The 22,371-nt window shown below is 41.1% G+C and overlaps 1 protein-coding gene across 1 annotated transcript; it reads left to right on the top strand.

Annotated features, from left to right (window-relative positions):
• The first annotated feature begins 1,826 nt into the window (after positions 1-1,826).
• Positions 1,827-21,050, top strand: neto2a (neuropilin (NRP) and tolloid (TLL)-like 2a). Its single transcript, XM_008297973.1, has 10 exons — positions 1,827-2,240; positions 6,883-6,939; positions 7,218-7,361; positions 9,972-10,220; positions 10,768-10,815; positions 11,384-11,511; positions 14,327-14,555; positions 17,767-17,880; positions 18,059-18,189; positions 19,120-21,050. The coding sequence occupies exons 1-10, from the start codon at positions 2,231-2,233 to the stop codon at positions 19,900-19,902; spliced, it is 1,893 nt and encodes a 630-aa protein (XP_008296195.1). The 5' UTR covers positions 1,827-2,230; the 3' UTR covers positions 19,903-21,050.
• Positions 21,051-22,371: the final 1,321 nt, after the last annotated feature.

Genomic DNA, 22,371 nt, shown 5'->3' with positions numbered 1-22,371 from the left:
CCTTTTAAGAAATTTGCCCCAGAAGTTCCTTTCTAAGAACATATTTTGTTTATTTTGTCACTGGGAAGCTGGAGGGGAATTTATTTTATTCAAAATAATCATCTTCATATGCTTTCATGATTGAAATTTGTAGCGAGTGAAGCAGCAGTGGAATTAAACTGCCTTTAATTTTCCAGAGGACCCCTGAAGGCCCCTCGGAGCTTCCCCCTGGCCCCTGCACACCACTTCAGGAACTACCCTGCTCAATAATGCATGGAGAGATAAACCTTCACTGCATGTCAAATGGGAAGAAGACTGTCTGAGGCTTCGTAGCCTTTAAGCAAATAAACTGACATAAAGCACAGGGGCCTTACACTAATGTACAGTACTGATAGTCGTAGATCTGTGTGTGTGTGTGTGTGTGTGTGTGTGTGTGTGTGTGTGTGTGTGTGTGTGTGCGCGCGCGTGTGTGTACGTGTGTGTGTCAGAAAGCTAGAGAGAGATTTCAAGCAAGGAGTAGGTGGTGCACTGCAAGCGGTATCAAGCTGTACAAAGGAAACCATAACAGAACCAGAAACTGGATATTTTAGCCTTAAAAAATAAAAGCATAGTAAACAAAAAGGATACAAAACTGAACAGTCACAACACAAACTCAAAAAATATTCAAGGAGAACAAATACTCATTTTGGGGGGGATTATTTTATTTGGCTAACCATGATCAGTTAGACAGCTTTGAAAGTTCTTCAGAAATGGAATACGAGTTTTAATGAGTCACTAATTGATGATAGTGCTGTCCCATATAGGTATTTATTGCAGTGGATGTTTGGGATAGCCACTGGTATTCTTGTATATATATATATATATACACACACACACACACACACACATATATATATATATGTGTGTATATGTATATTTTATTTATTTATTTTTTAACAAGAATCCATTATAAGAAAATATTGTTCTGTTGATATGAAACTTCCCATGGTTAAGTTTTAGTAGTGACCAGGAAGGTTTTGTTTAATCCATCAATCCATTTTATGTACCTGCTTTATAATGTGTAGTGTTGTAGGGGGCTGGAGCCTGCAGCTGACAGAGGGGCGAGGATGGCTACACCTTGGACAGGTCACAATCGCAATGCTAACACAAAGAGACAGATAACCAAACACACTCACATTCACAGACACAGCCAATTAGGAAAAATCAATTAACCATGCATATGTTTGAAGTGTGGGAGTAGTTTGGAGCACCTGGACAAACCCAGTCAGGCACAGGAAGATCCAGCTGACCAGGAGATTTGGACCCAGGACCTTCTTGCTCTGAGGCCACATTGCCAGCTGTTAGACAATACAGCAAAATTAAGAAAGATATTGCACAAAAACTGGAGCCTCTTTCATCACATAAATTGGCTAAAGCTTATTTTGTGGCCAACATGTGTGCTGAGTATTACGAGGAAAAGCAGGGATGTCTAGCTTTTCCCGCATCATGTCCCCCTCTTTATTTATCTGTATTGTTAATGCATAGTTTGAAAACAATAACACTAATAATTAACAAGACAGCGTAAATTAATAAGCTTCTTTCCGCTGGTGTGATCACTTTTTGATTGAATACTGTCTTTACAGATGAGTGCTGAAATGTTTTTAAAATTGCAACAAGGTCGGTAGTAAAATATTATTGTGAAAGAGCAAAAAGTGCTCTCCTGCTTGTGTCTAGCTTGACCACCTCATGACAACCAACTCATTGATGTAAGCAGCGCTCACGGCTTAAATGAGCCTCGCTCAGGAACATTTCTTAGTACAGACACGGACAGAGAGCAGACAGGCGGACTCTCCTCCTCCTCTCCTCCTCTCCTCCTGTCCTCCTTCGCACGCTCCCCCGTCTCTGTCTCTCTTAATCCATCATCCATCCGCCTGCGTCTTTTGGATACCTTCCTTCTCCTGCAGCGCTTCAGTCCGGCGGGATCAGTCCTCCTTCCACATGTCATCTCCACCGTGGTCCATCTGAAGGCTGTAATGATGCCAGACTGAGCGGCTCCAACATCGGTCATCTTGCAGCCAAACGCGGCGGGATCACAGTCTGGGGAAGAGCTTGGTGCTGCGGACTTCTCGGTGCGCGTCTCTGCGTAATGGAATTATTGTTGCCGGAGAAAAGTTGGATTTTGTGAAGAGCCTCGTGGAGATCTACGATGGACAGAATGGGAGGGCGTTTTTAGAAAGGTGCTTTTGGGTTTGGAGTCACACCGTGAGAGGAAATGCTCAGAGGTGAGTTGAATGTATGAGCAGCTGCGGTGCGCGTCAAGCTCCGGTGCCTTGGGCATCCAACAGTTTATTTAAAGCTTGAATTAAATGTTTTTCCTTTAAGCATTTCTCTTTTTAGCACAGCTGACGTTTTTGTTCGCAGGTGGTGGGGGTCTCATCACACAGGCTGTCACTGAGCTGTGAGGGCGTTAGGAAATTAAAATACTCACTATGGATGCGCTTCTGAACATTCAAATATGCCACAGAAAATAATGTCATTGTTTCCAAGTGAGATAACCAGAGCATTTTACAGATAGTGCAGAGCCCCTTGTTTCTGTTTCTAGGTTCGTTCTGCCACATCAGTCTTTCTGTCTCGTTGATCTGTAGTTGTGCCTTCTCGTATAAACCTGCCTGCTTTACTGGACACATCTTCATGCCCGAACCACACAGCTGTGTCTGGATTTAGTTTAGGCTGCTTACAACCGAATCGAGCCCAGTCTCTGTTTAAACATAAATAATAGAGCCTAAAAGCAATCGCTCAATAATTTTCTGAAGGGCCGAACGTTTAATCAATTAAAATTGATGTATTATCAGTATTAAAGGTCCTGTTTAGGGCCATTCCAGCGCAATGTAAAAACTCAGTCGAAACAGAGAGGTTTTAGCAGTTTAAGCTACCAGCCAGTGGGAGGTAAATCTGATTCATGATTATCATGGACAGCAAAGGTCAAATACCTTTTGAAATCCATACGGGCCGATAAAACCTATTAGGGCGCTGTGATTCCACTAAGCGGCCGAAACAGCCTGTCTGTCACCAGCCTGGTGTCTGCATGGATAAAGGGAGGTTTTACTGGCAGGTGTGTGCCAGTCTGTGTCTGTGAACAGCCTGACGGAATCACGTTTTCTAAAAAAAAAAAAAAAAAGAAGAAGAAAAAGTATTCAGCAGCTCCTATTCCTTCATAGCACTCACACACACTCACACCTGAGCTCGTGTCCGTATCCGTGTCGGAGAAGCTCCAAGTTCTCCAGCACGAACACCGTGCTGCCGCTGCTGCTGCTCGTGCGGCTGCGCTCCAGCCGCCGTCTCGCGCCATCAACACCTGAAGGCACGCGCCTCGGCGCACCGCAGCAGCGGCTCGCGGGCCGTTCAGCGGCGCGTGACCAGGTGAGGCGGCTCAGCGCGAGGGCGGGTGGGCAGGTAGACATGTGGAGGCTGCACCGGGTCCGTCCAGGCCGCTTGACACTGTCTCACGGTTATTTCTCTTGATCCTGATTAATACAGAGACTATTGTAATTATCTCCCATCAGCAGGCCGCATGGACCAAGTACATGTTCACTGTAGCAGCAGCTGTCAGAGCCAAGCACCGACGTTCAACATCCCCATATGGACTCATACTATCAATATTATACGGAGTATGTATTATCAGTTTTGCTAGATGTATTATAGTAGTAAGCCATTAGTAGTGTTCAAACGTATCGATGTTGTCCTGTGGTGTATTTGTAGCGGCGTAGCTAAATTTGTAATGTACGTCAAACAGACCTAATTAAGGCCATCCTGGCGAACAGCAACCTTCAAAGAACCTTCAGGAAACGTTCCCCGAAGTTTTATGTTTGCCAGGCTGTAATTACAACAAACTACGACTTTCTGGAGATTTTTTATTTTTTTTGAAAAACTAAGGTTTGTGTTTGCTTGACACTTCCCAAGTAGGACCACACAGCCCTGCTGCTGTTTCTGTTCCACTTCCGTGTTACAGAAGCCTGTGGTGACCTCCGTTTTTATTTTTCTATTTTTTCTCAGCTCGGCTTGTATGCCAAAGTGAGAAGTGATGTAAAAATGAAGTGACATGCCCTGGAATAGCGGCGTTAAACCCGCGGTAGTTTCTCCCGTTGTTCTTTAAAATAAACCGAGGTCAGATAAGACTCCTGTCAGGTGTCTTCAGCTGGAGGACGTTTTTCTTTGAACATGAAAGAACCAGTCTGCGTTTTGAAAGAGCCGCGTGTTTCGAAAGATACCTATTTATTGCCTTATTTTTTTGTAAATTATTTCTATTTTAAAATACCATTCACCCGTTTTTATGCAAGTAGTTTCTTTTATGTGGAGGTGACAGTGGCTGCAGCTGTGTTTAGCTTGTAATTTGCCTATAATGTAATAAAATATGTTACAACTGCCAACATAAATTATGTATCTTTTGCCTAATAAGTTAACTTAAATATTTATAGGCACATTTGTGACACTTCAGCTCAAAGCAGCCTGTATTGCTTTTACGGATAGAACCACCTCATCCCATTCTGCGTGCTGTAGCTTTGTTGAGGGCAGCAGCAGATGTTTATAGTGCTCCTGCCATCTACGAAATATAGAAGCTATCTTGTAATGTTAAAAAAATAAATAAATAAACTGCAGGGAGAGCTTACAGCATCTTTCTGTCATTGGCTCTTGGATTTGGGTGGTCTGTCTCAGAATGTGCCTGTGGTGGTTCACACTCCCACCTACGACACTTCATCGCAAGATAATGGTGATAGAGGTAATAAGGACCCTGGAGCCCGAGGGCCATGTGTATTTGTGCATTACAAAAATGAGTCCCTTCAGACATTCATGCCCACTGATGCTGTTGTGTTCATTGCCTACATTAACCATGCATTCGTCTTCATTAGACCTCTCTTTCTCTCCCTCTTCTTTCCCTTCTTCCTGGGTGCCATTATGCAATGTGCCAGGCTCACGCTCTCTCTCTAATTCGATGTGAGCGGGCCAACCTATCATGAACTCAGTGGGGATCAGGTCTACAGCGGCTTATCAGCGCAAGACAGTGTCAGACATGCTCGCCCTCAGTGCAGATATCATTGTAGTGCAACATATTTCATTTATTGTCTGTAGCCATGCCCTGCCCAGATGCCTGTCTTCTCATCAGAGCTGTAAGCCTTGGAGCCTGTAATCCTGTTTTTTCCTGCTAATACTTTATGTTTCTGGTGCCTAGAGGCTGCAGATTAGTAGGTTAGAGCTTCGTGGTTTGAATGAGAGCTGATGGGTTGAAATTATGAACTGTTACTGTACTTGCACCTGCTGCTGCTATTACCGTTATTACTGGAGCCAGCTTCCTCTACATTGCTCTTTTTAACACTACGACTACCTCCAATAATTCTGCCAACCACATATATTAATGAAATTATAATGCTCCTTCTGCATGTACTGGTGCTGGTGTCAAACACTACACTTTAGCCCCGCTCAGGTATCAGCATGTTTCCACAGCCTAAACTAGTATTAGCACACACCACTGCTGCTGTTGTCGAAGTGCTTCTCCTGCTGATTGACACTTTTTACAAGTGTCAGTGGAATTCTGAATATATTTTTATCAAGTGTTTAGTGCAAAGCTGAAACTGTTAATCAACTGACAGACAATCAAGTACTAATGTCAATTTTTGTGAAAATTCACAGGTCTTTTGGTATCAGCTGTTTGTAGGTTAAAAAAGTAGGATCTGTTTTTTTCAATACCAATATTGATTATTGGTAATCAAGTTGACTGATAAACCAATGTTTGGTGAGGAAAAAGTGCATTTGCAGGAAAAACGTAGATCTTGGTGTCAAAATTTAAAATAACTCAAAAGTTTGTTTAAAGCTTTTGTTGATTTATAGTTTACATATGTTTAATTAAAAGAGAACTTCTTGACATTTCTCCTTCAGTGTTCATAGGCTGTTAGTGGTGACGTGTAACCAATCAGGTTATACTGTGGGTGGGACATAGCTCAAGCCCACAGAGTGGTGAGTGTAGATAGAGGCAGCTGCATCAGAGCCATAGCAGCACAGTTTAAATAAATATTTTCTAAAAGTTATGATACCAGTAATCAGAAAAGTTCTGAAAATGGTTCCAATATTGAGTCTGCCCGATTATCAGTCAACCACTAAAGACTTTTTGAAGATGTGTTACACAAAACATTTTTCGCTATTTACTCATGTTTCATAGACCAGCCCTTAAATTGATATGAAAATCATAGGCAGAATAATCAAGAAGGAAAATAGTTATAGCCTTTAACTGTAGCCTGAGTTCAGTGAGGACTACTGTACCATAGAACCAAATAAAATGAATTCAAGAATGTGTCCCTCCCTGATAACAAATTTAGTTTAAATGTACTTTGTTCACTTGAGAAGAATGCTAAATATCAGTGAAATATATAATAATAATATATAGTGATATCCCAAATGAGCTCAAAGTTAGAAATATCAGTTAGAAATGTTAACTTCATGTAGAACTTCAAATATCTTCCATTGTCAGTATCTGTTTCGGTCTTTTGTCCGTGAATTAGATAGGGAATCATGCTCAGTAGAATGCTTTTCACTGACAATGCTGTGATTGTGTTCTGTACATACCATTGTATTACAGAGACAATATGCTCATATATGACATATACCTTATTATGTATTATCTTTTCTCTCGCAGCTCTTCTCCTCCGTTCTCAGCAATACTTTTTAAAATGTTACCAATTCTGTCACAGATTTACTTACATATTGTATTGATCAATATTTTACTTGCTATTCATCAAGGAAAGGTTAAATCAATACCTCGGCAATCACTTTTTCTGTGGCTGTTTAGAGATTACCATTTTACTGTTGTTGAACATAAGAATATAAATACAGGATAATGTCACCTGTGATTAATGCGTGATATTTGTTTTACAGCGTGGATACTCTTCTTTTTAATAGAAGAGGGTTTCGCTCTGGCACAGAGAACTAAAGGTAAGCCACAGCTCAAGTGCTCTTCTTTTCTGTCAATGTTGTTTCGCCCATATTGAACCGGTCTGAAATAAGAAGCTATTATCTGTACTTATATCAGAGGACAAAACGGTTCTTTTCTTAATTTTGTTCTGCCTTTCCTCCCTCTTAATACCCTGCCTGTTTTTTCCTTTTCTCGGGCCAATCCTCCCTCCACTCTCCTTGCCTTCCAATCATTCCCTTATTGATCTCCCAACTCAATAACCCATCTGTCCCTCTCTTCTCTGCCTTTCTGCTTTCAGATTCCCCAAACGATCATGGCGGCCAGAGCCCTAACCAGAATGACTGTGGCACGTGGGTCCGCAACATCAATGGTGGGGTTTTCACGTCACCAAACTACCCCAACACCTACCCCCCCAACAAGGAGTGTGTTTACATCCTGGAAGGTGAAGCCCAGTCCTTTTACATCCAGATGCTTCATTTCCTACCTGATTGCACCAGAACAGCTGACACAGTTTCCCGCCTTTCAGCATATTGCTTCCTTCAGTGAATGTCATTAGTTTGACTGACATTGTTTTATATAACCTTGCCCCTATCTGATTTTCTGTTCCTTTGCTAGCGGGCAATCAGCCTGACATTTTCCGAATGAACCATCCTGAGTTTGTCTCACCGCACAGATATAGCCCTTTGAAAATGATGGAGAGTGGCGCATTGTGGGTAGCCCCTGACTCTTGGCCTAATCAGAGTAGTGCTATGTTCATCTCTATTGGCAGGGTGTGCCAGAAGATTCAGCTACTGAAGGAAACATAAAAGAGATGAACATCTGCTATACAACTGAGCTTTGGTGGCGTATCACTGACTCATAAGCATCCTTGTCAGCTTTAGTGTTTACCAGAAACATCACATCCATCAGTAATTTGGTGGCCTGCCTCACAGGAAACATAATGGAAAGCATCATTAGCAGCTATAGGAGATGAGGTCTGGGATACTGGCTGATGTGTTTTCTAAACTGATGAACTGTTTGTTCATGAGTTAAAGTACAGCCTTTCATGCAGATGAGATGTGTGCTTGGTACTTTATTTGCCATGGTGGGGAACAAATTTTACACATGGCTCAAGTGCTCCCCCTGCGGACAAAGCAAGCCCAGACCTATTGTTGATGAATAAGCCGTGACTCCATCACAGGCTGGTGTGTGCAGTACGTCGCAGTGGGTCTGGGAAGCCACAGACGGAACCTATCATTTCCTATTATTTGGTCTTGAATGGTCTCAGCCATATTCATATCCAAGCTCCAGTGCAGAGCCTTTTATTCTGCCTCTCATAGAGACAGAGAGATGCTAACGTTTAGTATAAGCGTTAATCAGATAGCTTTGTAATCAAAATTTGTGGTTAGTGGGGCTCATTGATTGTGTCATGTCCCTGAGTTCATCAGCTCAATAGATTGAGTGATTATATATTCTGCTCTTTCTGTATCAAGCTGTGCCATGTTTGTGTGTGTGTGTGTGTGTGTCTGTGTGTGTGTGTGTGTGTCTGTGTGTGTCTGTGTGTGTCTGTGTGTAGGCAATGAGCACACACGTATAGCAGGAAGTGCAGCGTTATAAAGTGCTCAGTCAGGCAGAAACAGAAAACACTAAGGCTCAAATTCAAAGATGAGAAGACACAGCCAAGTTATTGAGGGAGAAGAGAATCATTTTAGCTATTTTAGCTCAGTTACACACTGTGCCACATGCATGTACCACCCTTGACCTCACTCTTTTTTTTCTTGTCTGGGGCATGTTTAGCTTCTTCAAGCTTGTCAGGATCACAGCCCCACCCCCTTGCCCTTAACATCTTTATTTAGGATGATTCATCTCCTAAGGCAGGGATGATTTGCCCTTGCAAAATCTGTCGTCTGTGTGTGGAGGGTAATGGTATTAAACTACTGTGTCCATCCACTATATAAACATTTATCTGGATTTGCATTAGGGTTGCAAGGTGGCGCAGTTGGTTAGCACTGTTGCCTCACAGCAAGAAGGTCGCCGGTTTGCGTCCTGGTGAGGACACCCGGGATCTTTCTGCGTGGAGTTTGCGTGTTCTCCCCGTGCTGCGTGGGTTCTCGCCGGGTTCTTCGGCTTCCTCCCACAAGTCCAAAAACATGTTGAGGTGACTCTAAATTGTCTTTAGGTTTGAATGTGAGTGTGCTTGGTTGTCTATCTCTAAGTGTAGTGGTATGCTGTGATGGACATTTTGCTGGTATAGTTTGGTTCCCATCAAAATTCCAAATGAGCAAACATCTTTTGGAAGAATGGTGTTTAACACTCAAGTAGAGTGTTGTTTATTTAATTATGCTAATTACATTAAACATTTCGTTAAGTCTTTATGATCACTTCTTGTGCCGTTTTGGGAAAGCATGTAGACAAGATGCCGCTTGGAACCTAAGGGTGAGGAGGTATCCCATAGGATCTAGCACAGGTTTGGATTAAAGAACAACCTCCTCATCTGGAGCAAACACCACCTGTGTTCACACTGGCCACTAATTGTGGCTTGAATGGCTGTAGGTGTTTTAAAATATTCTGTGATGTGAAAAGACAGAAAAATGTCTTCCTTCATGTTAACACTTTTAACAGCTACACCACTGTGTAACATGCCCCAGAGGCAAAATGTAGCGTGATCACTGTGTTTCTTTCTACAAACGTCCTGTCATGTGTCAATAAAACTTTAAGGAACATTTACATACTGTACAGTAAAAATGGAAAAAGCGATCACATTGACAGACAGATGAAGCCGTATTCCAAGTGTGAAAAGGGATTTAGTTACCTTACTATTCTGCATCTACATCTAAGCCTTTTTTTTTTTCTTTTTTTTTTTTAAGTTTGCTTTCAGAGCAGTTTTCTGAGTGGTCAGAAGTAACAGCCTAAATGCTCAGCTTTGAAATCCTGATTAACTCATATTTGACTACTTTTAATTTATGCTGTACAACACCATGCAGATCATCTTTGTCCTGCATATCGATTTTTTTCTTTTTATGGATTTCCTCCTTTTGTTACCTGTCTCTCTCTTCTCACTTGTTTGCCAAAGCTCTCCCTAGACAAAGGATTCAGCTGGCTTTTGATAAGAATTACTACATCGAGCCATCATTCGAATGCCGCTTCGATCACATCGAAATACGCGATGGGCCATTTGGGTTCTCGCCGCTCATCGATCGCTTCTGTGGGGGAAAGAATCCAGGTCTTGTCACATCCACTGGGCGTTTCATGTGGATCAAGTTCACCAGCGATGAGGAGCTGGAAGGCCTTGGCTTCCGCATCAAGTATACCTTCATTGCAGGTACAGACAATCAAACTGTATTCGCAGCAAACATAACTCCACAATGCAAACTCAGAAGCTAATTTCTGAACTCTTCACTGGTTTTGAGTAAGATGTGTGGGGAATTAAAGCTTATTAGTTGCTTTTACAAGGAAACAAAAAATCGTACAAAGGAGAATCTAATCACACTATGACAAAAGGAACACCACTCCTCTGACTTTTTATTTGTTGCATTGTGCATCTTGTTTGTGTTCATTACCAGTAACAGATGACTGAAAAAGGCTGGCTGACACTCACAGCTCGACCACAGGGTCTTCAATTTTCCAAATACTTTCCTCTGCTTTTCTTGCTCTTGAGTAGACACAAGTTTGACATCAGAGTCTCCTAAATCTAAACCCAATATGCCTAGAAATCAGTGTCTCCCATCAGGCGACAGATATTAGCTTCAAACAGACCCCTTTCTGCTTTATCTGGCCTGCCTTAATGGGATCTTATCTTGTGTTCTCTGCTTACCTATTTCTGCTGTGTGGACTCAAAGTAATGTGTCTCCCAAATCTTATCATTGCAGACCCTGATTTCCATCTGCACGTGGGTGGACTGCTAAACCCCATCCCAGGTAAGCTCTTCGGTGTTTCGCAGGTTTCAGTTCGATCCTTTTTGAAGAGCTCCCCTGTGCTCAGGAGCTTACCGGAGGCTATCTCTGGCTCTGATATGAATGCTGAATGCACAAATGTACCTTGACAAGCACACAATTGTATATGAAGTGAAAGGATGTACACACACACATGCACAAATTTAAGTACATGAAGGAACACACACCTCTTTTATCTTGCTCTTCTATCCCTGTCTTCCTGCCTTTGTTCCTCTGTCTTCCTATTGTCCTTTGTCCTAATCCGCTATGCTCACTTCAATTCAACCTTAAATCCTGTTCACTTCTCAATAAAATCCATCATCTGTCCCTCTGTCTGTCATGCTCCCCTTTTCATCATTACTGTTTTCCTCTTTATTTTGTGCTTTTTATTCTCTCTCTCCCTGTTTTCTGTTCTATTTATTTATTCTTTCCTTTTTTGTGCACATCCTTGTGTTTCCTTTCTACAACTTCTTTATTTTTTACCCTTCTCTTTCTTGCTTTTTCTTCTACTTTCTTCTTGCCTCTCCACCACATTTCCTCTGTCTCTCTACAGACTGTCAGTTTGAAATTGGTGGATGGGATGGAATTATTCGCTCCAGTCAGGTGGAAGAGGAAGAGCGAGTGAAGCCTGGTGATGCTCTGGACTGTATCTGGACCATCAGGGCTCCTCCTCAGTCCAAGGTCAGTACAAGGGACCATTTTAGTCAGACAACAGGGATGATGCCCCACATTGTTTCAGTCATCCTTCAACATGTGTGGAGCTTTCAACACTCTCCTTATCAAAAGAATAGCTGCACACCGTGACTTGAAAAAAATTTAGTGATGACATAAAATCTTTAAAGATCCTCCATTTTCACTGCTTAATAAAGTGGTTTAATGCATTCAAGGATTTTATTCATTAGGCATGTTTGTTTTGCTGAAATGAAATTGACACTGCTGCCGCTGAAAATATTTTAATCGGAAAGGAAATTTTACATCTAAACCAACGTGCTCTCAATTATATTCTACCATCTTACTATTTTCAGTGACAGTTAAGTGTGTAAATTGTAAAAACCTGCTTGCATTTTGGACTGGACCACAGCAATGATAAAAATGACAAATACAAAATCTCATTTTAACACATAGTCAGTCCCTGAAGAGAGATAAATAGCCACCCAAAGGTAGAAATCTAAGAAAAAATACTTAAAAATTTCATGTTGAATTTCAAATTTCTAAATAGTGTCAGCTTTTTTGTCACTGGAAGATAACTTATTGACATGCTCTGTTGCTAGGAAAATAATTAGATAAACACAAAATCAAGCAATTATACAATGAATGTATGTGAGTGACTTTTCTTATTTTAATGTTTTGTATGAATATATATATATAGAAGCATTATGCTTTCCCTTCAGTGAGAACTAAGTGATTGTGTCTGTATTGTGAATGTAATTTAATACGTTAGAGGTATGATTAATTAAAATACATGGATGGGCAGCACGGGAAAATGGCAAATTTTATTTGTAAAGTATGACCCTGGAGATTCACAAATATATTTTAAAGCCAAGAGTAAAACCTCAGTGATACGTTCTGATTTGTATGGCTGGATATCAAAAATCTCATTGAAATTGCAACCACAACCTAGCTAGCATTGATTCATTGGTGCGCTGCTTCTCCCTCATGACTAAATGAGTCATCCGCACACTCCTGTGCTGCTCACTGGCCACAATACACTAATGCATACAAATTCATGCACATCTAATTAAGAATAAAGCAGCAGATGCACATAGTCACTAATTACATAATGTGCTGTCACATACTATAAGCAATCACCCATACACATTATAAACTCATATGTATATACAGAGTAATATTTTACGCATATGTAAACATTCATACATGGCTCTCACATGCACCACCTTACTTACACAAACTAATCTACACAGTGATTTCACTGGTCTAACGTGCAGTGTGAGGCAGCAGGGAAGATTATTTGAATTCAACAGAAGCACCAAGTTTCCTGGCCAGATATTAGCTCAATGAAGCAGAAGGAACACGCCAGCAACATGAGAGCAGCTACCTAACGGCTGCCTATGTCATAAATGTGCTGAAGTTTCAGTTGTTTTTACATGTCACAGGTAAAAAATGTACAGGTATAAATAATAAAGCAAATATTGGCTGAACTTAATGTAGTTACTTCAGTTCCGAGGTCATGATATTGTTCACACTATCTCACTGTCATGATTTATTGAGACATCATAAATGTTGTTCGTAACACTTATTCTTTTTCACCAAGTCAAAATGTCTGCTGTGAAGAAGGTTTGTTTAGAAAGAGGACACAGGCTCTAACGAAGGCCCCCGTCCACCTACATGGGTATTATTTAAAAAAGCCTTTTCTTTGCATTTTGGCCTTACATCCATTATCAAGCACAGTTAAAGGTCACTAAAAACTGCTTTTGGTAAACTCTTCTTAGGGTCACAGTAGTCAGAAACTCTGCTTGCAGTATTGAGGTAATGACAGGGCTTTTGGCTTGTGATGTCAGAGTGTGCCATGAGCTCCTTTGTTTAAATTAGGTGAGTTTGTGCAATATCGGAGTTGGCCAAAATATTGCCAGTGTTAACCTTGCAAACATGACTTTTTCTGTGTTTACGCATAAATGTGTAGTTACTCCTCCACTATGGTGATGAATAGAAACGTCAGAATCCCTCCATCAATTTGACGCTGTTGTTGGTAGCTTATTGGACTTCCTTTAAGAAGGAAAAAACACTTTCAATGTATAATTAATAGCATGACTCACACTTTTGCTTCATGCTATAACAAAATGATATTGTTGCTCAGAAAATGTTATGTTCACAGGCTGAGACCTGAGGCCTTTTTTGGTCAAAGGACGAACTGATGTTCGTACAATCAAGTGATCCTCATTAGATGGTGAGGTAGTAAAATATGATATAAGTAAGTTGTTTTGTCATCTGTTTGATACTTTAAAATTTTTCAAACCTTGTAGGTTGGCAAAGACAAGCTGAGCATACCACTGGTTTTTCATTGTGGGAGACACAGGGTCAGCTCAGTGTTCCATTCTTGCAGTTTTTTTTCTGTAGAGGCAGCTATGAGAAAAAGGAGCTTAAGGGAGACAAAGCAGGCTGTACTGATATTTTCAGACTGACTTTTATAAAAAGGCAATTGTCTCTATATGACTTTTAAGTTAACTTAAAGTTAGATTGACTTTGCTAATGTTCTGTCCATCTTTTAAACTTTATATCTTTTCAATATCCCAATATGGTGTGAAAGAGAGGCTGCCAATCATCCACTGACAGAGCTCTGTGCTAATTTTGTATTAGTTATTTTCATTGTCTGAAAAGTTTTTAATGTATTTGCTTGGTTGGTGATATGCAGGGTTTTTTATACTTTTGCTCACATTAAAAGTACCGCTGCTGATTATGGTTAGAAAGCTGTTAAGTGATAGACAATGGTGAATTCCCTTTGCCTTCAGATAGATTTGCATCTCTTGTCTGTCTGCAGATCTACCTGCGCTTCATAGACTACCAGATGGAACATTCTAATGAGTGCAAGAAGAACTTTGTTGCCGTATACGATGGCAGCAGCGCCATAGAGAACCTCAAGGCGAAGTTCTGTAGTACCGTGGCCAACGACGTAATGCTGGACAATGGTGTGGGAGTAGTGCGAATGTGGGCCGATGAGAAGAGCCGACTCAGTCGATTCCGCATGCTCTTCACCTCGTTCATTGACCGTGAGTGCAAGTCTTTTTTCATTTTGTTCCATTATTTCTGCTGAATTGTGTTACCTTTACATCTTGCCGTGGCAACGTTTTCAAGCCACTCTGTCACAGGTTTGACTCTACAATTTTGTTTCACACTTTAGAAAGAGCTTAAGCCATCAATTTTTAACTGTTTTACTTATCTGTTGATCTGTATTACATTGAGATTTATCACAGAAAGCATGGCCCAGGTCAAAAATATTACAGTCCTGCTTTATTTTTTGATCAGTGTCACATTTAGAGCTACTTCCATGTCCTTATTGCACTTTGGTCTGAGTATACTTTGATGTCTCGTGAGCATTTATAGACAACTCCACTTCGGTTTCCGTTATCACTGTGTAACGTTCTAGTAAGGATTAAGCAAGGCATCATATGGCATTACTTTACTATAACGTCCAGAACCTACCAGTCTCTGTATTATCCAACCACACACAGAAACCGACAGAATAACTGTGGATTCATGAGGTCCTGCATTCTATTTGCATGAGTAGTCACTAACAGACACTGAAGTGCCATTTTAGCAAGGAAAGCTAATTACACTGTGCCATGTTTAGAGCACAGATATGAGAAAACCAATTATTTACTCCAGAATGTTTTAAATGACTGAAAGCATCAAATCATCTCTTGATATACCCGTCATAGCATCATGCTGTGCTTATTATAGGTCACGCATTTTCTCTATTTTTGTGAAAAGAAAAGCTGAGTAGGGTTAATGGATCTACTGGAAGTAATTATACATTAAGCTTTATCATTTTTGAAGGACAAGGAACTATGAAACAAATGTTGTTAAGGTTGCCCATGAAGTGACAGAAACTGCCATGCACAAACAGTTTTGTGTTAGCATACTGTAATATTTTCATTAAATGCCTGAATAGACTGAGATATTAATTGTCACATTCTCCTGCACACTTTCCAAACCGTGGGTGAATGCTAATGTTGTTTTCATCAGCAAACCCATAACCATTGCAGTCAGAATTTAATGGCTTTTAAATTCAGCAGGGTTTTTTTTTTTTTTACTCTGAAAGTCCTTAAGACCATTTGGATCCTCATTAATTCTGATCACACAGTCCATCTCAGGGAAGTCTGAAGACTCTTGAATAACTCACAAACTTTATTTGGTCAGAGTCAGCGACTGGCTCAAAGTTTACTTGGAGGTCAGAGGGAACCATTAATCTTTGTCACTCAAAGGACAAGATGAGTTTTGCCTTTCGCACTCCATCATCCGTAACGTGCTCTAATCTTCCAGCAGAATTTCCTCTGACATGTAAACCAGAAACATTAGGTCTTTATTCAATACACACACACTCATACATTCAGATTTCAGTTGTGTGTGTGTGTGTGTGTGTGTGTGTGTGTGTGTGTGTGTGTACGCGTGCGTGCGTGCGTGCGTGCGTGCGTGTGTAGGGAAGTTTGGTGAGGGTAAGAGGGTGAAGCATTGTTGACACCCTCTGAGAAACTACATTTTGAAGGCAGGAGACACATAATCGGTTTGGAAGTGATCACCATGTCAGGGGAGTGACCCCGTCCATGGGCTCAGTGGGAGATAGACGGGGAGGACACTCCAACGCACACATCCTCTGTCACACACAACCTCACATGCATGTCCCTTTGTCAAAGTTATTTAACCCAGAGGCAGAGGGAGCAAGCAGGGAAATGGAAGTGGAGGCTGAGAGCCCTCATCACAGTGGACCTTGGAGCAGGGGTGAAGCTGGTGGAGCAAAGCACAGTCTGTTTTAGCTGTGATAAAGACTCTTAGAGTGTGTGTGCAGCTGCTAAGCCTGTGTCTGTTTAAAAAAAAGAGAGGAATAGAGAGAGAGAGGTGGCACATTTTTTCCAAAGTGGGAAAGGACAGTTTAGAAGAGTTAACATGCCATAAGAGACAGAGGTTGAATCTTATACTGAGCTGTATATACAAAGACTCTGGCTGAGGAAAGCTTAATGTGTGTGTGCGCCATTTGGGAAGCAACTGTATGGGAGAGCATAATGTCTTTTACTCAGCCCTTCTGTAATAGAGGAGTTCCCTATCTGTTTTTGCAGTACCTGGAAGTTCTTTAACATTCTCTGAGATCTATATTGTTCATAAATATTGTTGATCTATTTATTTAATTATGTCACTCTGATTTCCAGTATTAAAATTGTTCTGTTATCTTTCCAGTCCTCTCTCTACATATAACAAGCCATCATTCTAGAAATTGTGTCTTTTTTTGTCCCTGTTTTTTGGGGGAGCTGAACAGGAGAGGACATACAGTATGGTGTTATATTCACTCCCTTGAAGCAAATTTATGAATTAGGATTTTGATCTTGCTACATAAATATAACTGACTTAACTGACTGAATAGATGTTTCTGCTTGACAATTCTTCAGGCTTGATGACAAAATTGACACTATATGCATCAAAATAAACGCTACTGCACTGCTTTTTAACCAGATGTAGCATCACCCATCCCTAGCGCTACTTGGCAGATAAGAAGCTTTTGCTGCAGCCTCAAACTGTCCATACCAGTACCCAGGCATCTGAATTTTCCCTCAGCCTTGCAGCTCTTCCTCCTGACTGGCAGTGCATCGATCTCCTGAGCCTAGCAGCCAGCATGAATTACCAGTCATCTCTGTCTCTGCCATCACGGTCTTTATACACTTACTGTGACTTTAATGTGGTGTGTCTCACAACACCTGCCGGACCACCTGCACCCCATGATTTCCTAAAGCCATTTCTACCACTCCCCTCCACACCATGCTTTTCTTTTCTTCTTTTCCATCTTACTCCTCTCTGATAGCTTCTTGTTTTCCAACTATTCACCCTTCCAACTCCATTCCCCCCTCCGTCTTCTGTCTCTTACACTCCCTTGACATGAACGTTGCAGTTCAGTGAAGCTGCCATCTCTTCCCCTCATCACCCCCTGATGTTGTGTCTGCGGGAAATGATGATATATGGCCTTGTGTGCACGGTCTCCATTAGACTTCCAGTGTTTCCAGAAATAATAGAACATTTTATCTTTTATTACAGGCCTCTACCAATTTCTACAGCCAAATTATTGTTCTTTTATTGTTTTATTGTTATTATCATGAAAATAGCTTCTGGTCCTTTTCACAGTGTAGTCATATTTTACTCACCACTGTTAGACAAATGTTTTGCTGTTGTCTTTTCTAAATTCCATTATCTCTGTGTTTCGTCTTTTGCCGGCAGCTCCCTGTACAGCCAATACGTTCTTCTGCCACAGCAACATGTGCATTAACAACTCCCTGGTGTGCAATGGGGTTCAGAACTGTGTCTACCCGTGGGATGAAAACCATTGCAAAGGTGATCATCTCCTTTCTGAGAACAGTTTTCAGCTATGATTATTATGGTTTAATAGCATTTACTGGGAGAGTTTTTAAGAGTGTTATTCTCTTTTCCTTTTTGCACATATTGTTTTTCATTTTCCATTACTTTTTTTGTTATTCCTGCACTCTCCGCTCCTTCTCTCTTCATCGTCCAGAGAAGCGATCTAAGGGGCTTTTCCATCAGATCACGAAGACCCATGGCACTGTTATTGGTGTCTCGTCAGGCATAGTTCTTGTTCTTCTCATCATCTCCATCCTGGTCCAGATGAAGCAGCCAAGAAAAAAGGTAACTCGCTCTTTGTCTGCGCTTTAGTTGCAGTGGACCTTTCATTCAGCAGGAAAGCAGCTTGAGCCAGAATAGAAGAGACAAATAATTGAAAGCGATGGTGGGATCACAGACCAGTTGGTGGCAGGTGTAGCTCTGAAGACAGGGAGGGAAAAAAAATCCACCCGTGGGTTTCACACCATTACACACCATATCAACACAATCCAGTATCTCACAGAAGATCTATAGTTTGAAGTTACTTTTTTGGTTTAACTGTATTCCATTAACCTTCCTCATGTATTTTACTTGAATATGTGATTTCTCACAATTCCCAGAAGGTACTCTTTCCTCAGTAAGCATTATTTTATGACTGTCTTGGGATGGGTAAGGAAATTGATGTCTCTGACTCCTCTGTAATGGATTTCTCCCTGAATGAATTGCTGAACATTTTGTAAAGTGGGAATTTTCGAAAGGAGTGCTGTGCTTTTTGACACTAAGCAGCCCATGTTTTATACGAGCAAAATAGTGCTGTGTATTTTGTTGATTGTTCATTTACACAAAATACATGGCTCCAAACTCTAAAAAGCAAGCTACAGGTATGTTCAACATACAAGCTGTTTGAAGTGCTTGGTTTATAAGGGAAAGGGCTGCTCACCTCTTTACACACACCACCGTTTTACACTTTCAATGGTAAAGCCCCTAAAAACATGATCATATATATTTTTATGTCACATTAAATATTGACACCTGAACGGGCAGCAATTAAAGTTTGGAGAAAATTTGATTCATTGTCATCATATTTTTAGTGTAGACTTTTCTTTATTGGTGTCATTTGTAGGTCTTAAAGGGGTTATTTCATCTCTTGTCTTGATATACACTCATATCATAAGTGGAAAACCAGTGGCTAATCAGTGAAAAGTAATATTCTGAATGGATCTTCCTCTTTTCAAGGTTGTAGCTCGGCGGCCTGGTGTTTTCAATAAGGCTGGATTCCAGGAGGTCTTTGACCCACCCCATTACGAGCTCTTCTCTCTACGTGACAAGGAGATATCCTCAGAATTAGCTGACCTTTCTGAAGAGCTGGACAGCTTCCATAAGCTGCGACGCTCCTCCACCATGTCCCGCTGTGTCCATGAGCACCACTGCGGTTCACAAGCCTCTGTGGCGACTGGTGGTGGCAGCATGAAGCACAGCCGCACCACCCTGAGCTCCATGGAGCTGTCCTACCACAATGACTTCTCCAAGCCGCCACCCATGAAGACTTTCAACTCCACAGCAAGCTACAAGAAGAGCTGCTACGGCTACAAGCAGCACTCACAGACTCATGACTGCGACCAGCAGGTCATTGAGGACCGTGTCACAGAGGAGATTCCTTGTGAGATTTATGGGCGTGGTACAGCAGGAGTGACAGGAGGAGCCACAGGTGGAGGAGCAATGGGAGGAGGAGCAATGGGTGGAGTAGCAATGGGAGGAGGAGCAATGGGAGGAGGAGGCGCATCAGGAATCGCCGGGGGAGGGATTGGAGGAGCAGTGGGGATAACAGGAGGAATGGCGATGGGTGGTGGGATGGGTATGGCGGGAGGAGTGAGCATGGCAGGGCCTAGTGGCATCGCTGGAGGTATTGGTGGTGGGATGGCTGGAGCCTGCGGAACCCTCAGTGTCCGTGGCAACAGCGCTCGTAACAGCACCACCATAGTTGACCCACAACAGCGCTCTATGTCCATGGACTTCTAGATGGAGAAGGAGGGGAGAAAAAGAGAAGGAAATGCAGGCTGACCTTGCATTTCACACATAAAATGAAGAGAAGACAGGAAGACAGCAGTCCGAAACTGATAACTCCTGCTTCCACTTCTGTCATTGGTCTTCGAGCACTAGACACAATATTGCAGGTTGAAACTTGAGGACTCCTCTCATACTCATGTGGAGGTTTAAGAAGGATGGGAGACAAAAACTGGGGAAACAGAATAAAAAAAACTGAGGAAACTACCAGTTCTCTTCTTCAGGACATTGAAGGATTTAGGGTGATGTGTGGAGACATCTTGTCTCTTCTCCAGTCTTATATTCATTAAATCTTTCCTTCCATCAGAGACTAGTAGGAGAACGTTCTCGCATGCTGACCCAGACTCCTCTCTGTTTGGTGACAGGAAGCGAGAGAGACGGAGAGATGTTATTGACTGAGTTTTTACATTTATTCACCTGTCATGCACAGATATATGATATATAATCTATAGTGCGTCTTCTAATAATTTATTTGAGTCTTTATTTTTGTCAGTGTACTGTACTGTTAAAATCAGTATATATCCAGCCTCATGATGATGCTTGGCTTTTAACTCTTTAATCTTTTTCAACTGTTGCTTGGAAGATTTCATGAAGGTGACATGTGTTGATGATGACAAGAATAAAGTTGCTCTTGTCAGTGATGGTCAATGAAATATGACGATAATGGTGATGGTGATGGTGATGATGATGATGATGATGATGATGATGATGATGTGATATTGCTATGATAATTATGTAGATTTGATGGTTGCCTCACATATACATAAGGTACCCTCCATTCAGTCTCTCCTCAGGAAGAGCACATGAAGAGACTGTCCTATTTTGGTAAGAAATACAGAAAAAAAGACTATTTCTGCTCTGTGAGTTTTATAGCATATGTTTGGTTGTGAAACCTGGACTGGATCAAGATAGAAAACCACTTCAAACCCCACCATTAAAAGGAGCAAATGGAATATCTCAATTTTCCCATGAATTGAATGCGTAAAACAAGCACAACCTGTTTTCCTGAAGTGACAGACATGTAGCCTATATGGGACTCATTTATGATTTTAACTACTGGTTGTATAATTTCATTCTGTTGAATAAATGAGAACGTACTCACCTCCCTGTGTGAGCCTTTTTCTTTGCGATAACCAAGAAATTAAAGAAAAGCACTACCCAATGTGATATACATGTCGCCAAAACATACTCAAGTTAAGGTGTTTCACTTTGTTATGAACAATGGTAGCATGCAAAAGTGTTTAGGCATAATTTATTTACTGTACTACGAAAACCTTAAGGTAAGGTTTAAGTTGAATATACAGGACCGAAGGCTGGCAAACTGTGTATGTTACAATTTGATCTGTTCACGTTTAGGAGTTTTTGAACTAAATGCATAAAGATCCTCCTGACTGTCAAACATCAAAAATGTTCAATGAATCTTTGCAGCCTTTTTCCAGTTTGTCACTCACTCACTGTCTTGCATGCACAAAATTCCCCCACCCTTTTGTTTGCTGTCATGGTGCATTTGTGTTGTCTAAAGCTTAGGGCATCCTTTTAAAATATGTGACCTTCAGATATTCATAGCTACATGAATCAAGCTCTGCTGATGCGGTCCTCTGTGGCACACATGCAAGTACTCCCAGGAGTCTTAAGGTAGTCTAAATGGATTACAATAATTAATATATTACTTTGATTTAAAGTCTTATTGTTATATTTGTCATTGTTCACTTATTTTGGAAAACTGTTAATGAGGGCCCAAATAAGCATACCATCATTACTGCAATGCTGCAGTGGCAGCCAAATATCAATGGACAGCAAATCTCAGAAATCACTTAACTCTCCACCTGAGTGTTGTACTGGCAATGGAATTGAGTTTTGGAAAACACAATATATACCACTTTTCCCACAAAATCCTACTCTGAGAACAACATTAATTTACATGACTAGCTACAAACTACATAATAAGATATTGTGTGGCCCACGTGGAATTAAAACATGATTCTTGTGTATTCTTACAGAAACAGTCTCCCCTCAGGACTGCTCTAACATCTGAGGCAAACACATGAACGTCACTCAGAGAGATGCTGCAACAATAAATATGTAGCGCCATCTGCAGACAGACAGCCGTCCTTCATTTTGTAGTGTAGACATGAAGCACTGTTTTTCTACACTACGTAAAAACAAAAGCTTTTGGATAAGTGAGACAGATAATCAATGATATCGTCATCATAAAAACATTGTTATTTGCAAAGGACTGACACATGAAGGCATCTAACAAATCAGGTTTGTCAAGAACCTGTGGCATGTCATCATTCAGACAATACGATTCAAAACATCAGCTAAAGATTTTAACAATTGCTCTGTCGCATGAAATTTCTTGTTTTCTTGTATTATTTATTTACAAAATATGATTTTGATATCGTTAACTGTCCAAATATGATA

The sequence above is a fragment of the Stegastes partitus genome, unplaced genomic scaffold (genome assembly GCF_000690725.1).
Source record: "Stegastes partitus isolate 25-593 unplaced genomic scaffold, Stegastes_partitus-1.0.2 Scaffold27, whole genome shotgun sequence".
In the NCBI taxonomy this organism is placed as follows: Eukaryota; Metazoa; Chordata; class Actinopteri; family Pomacentridae; genus Stegastes; species Stegastes partitus.
The sequence above is the reverse complement of the archived record's forward strand: the minus strand, read 5'-3'. Positions and strand labels throughout refer to the sequence as shown.

What these genes read in the sequence shown, in the direction of transcription:
- neto2a (XM_008297973.1), top strand. An exon ending in TCTGGCACAGAGAACTAAAG is followed by an intron (nt 6,940 to 7,217) that starts GTAAGCCACAGC and finishes TTCTGCTTTCAG; the next exon opens with ATTCCCCAAACGATCATGGC. An exon ending in ACTGCTAAACCCCATCCCAG is followed by an intron (nt 10,816 to 11,383) that starts GTAAGCTCTTCG and finishes GTCTCTCTACAG; the next exon opens with ACTGTCAGTTTGAAATTGGT.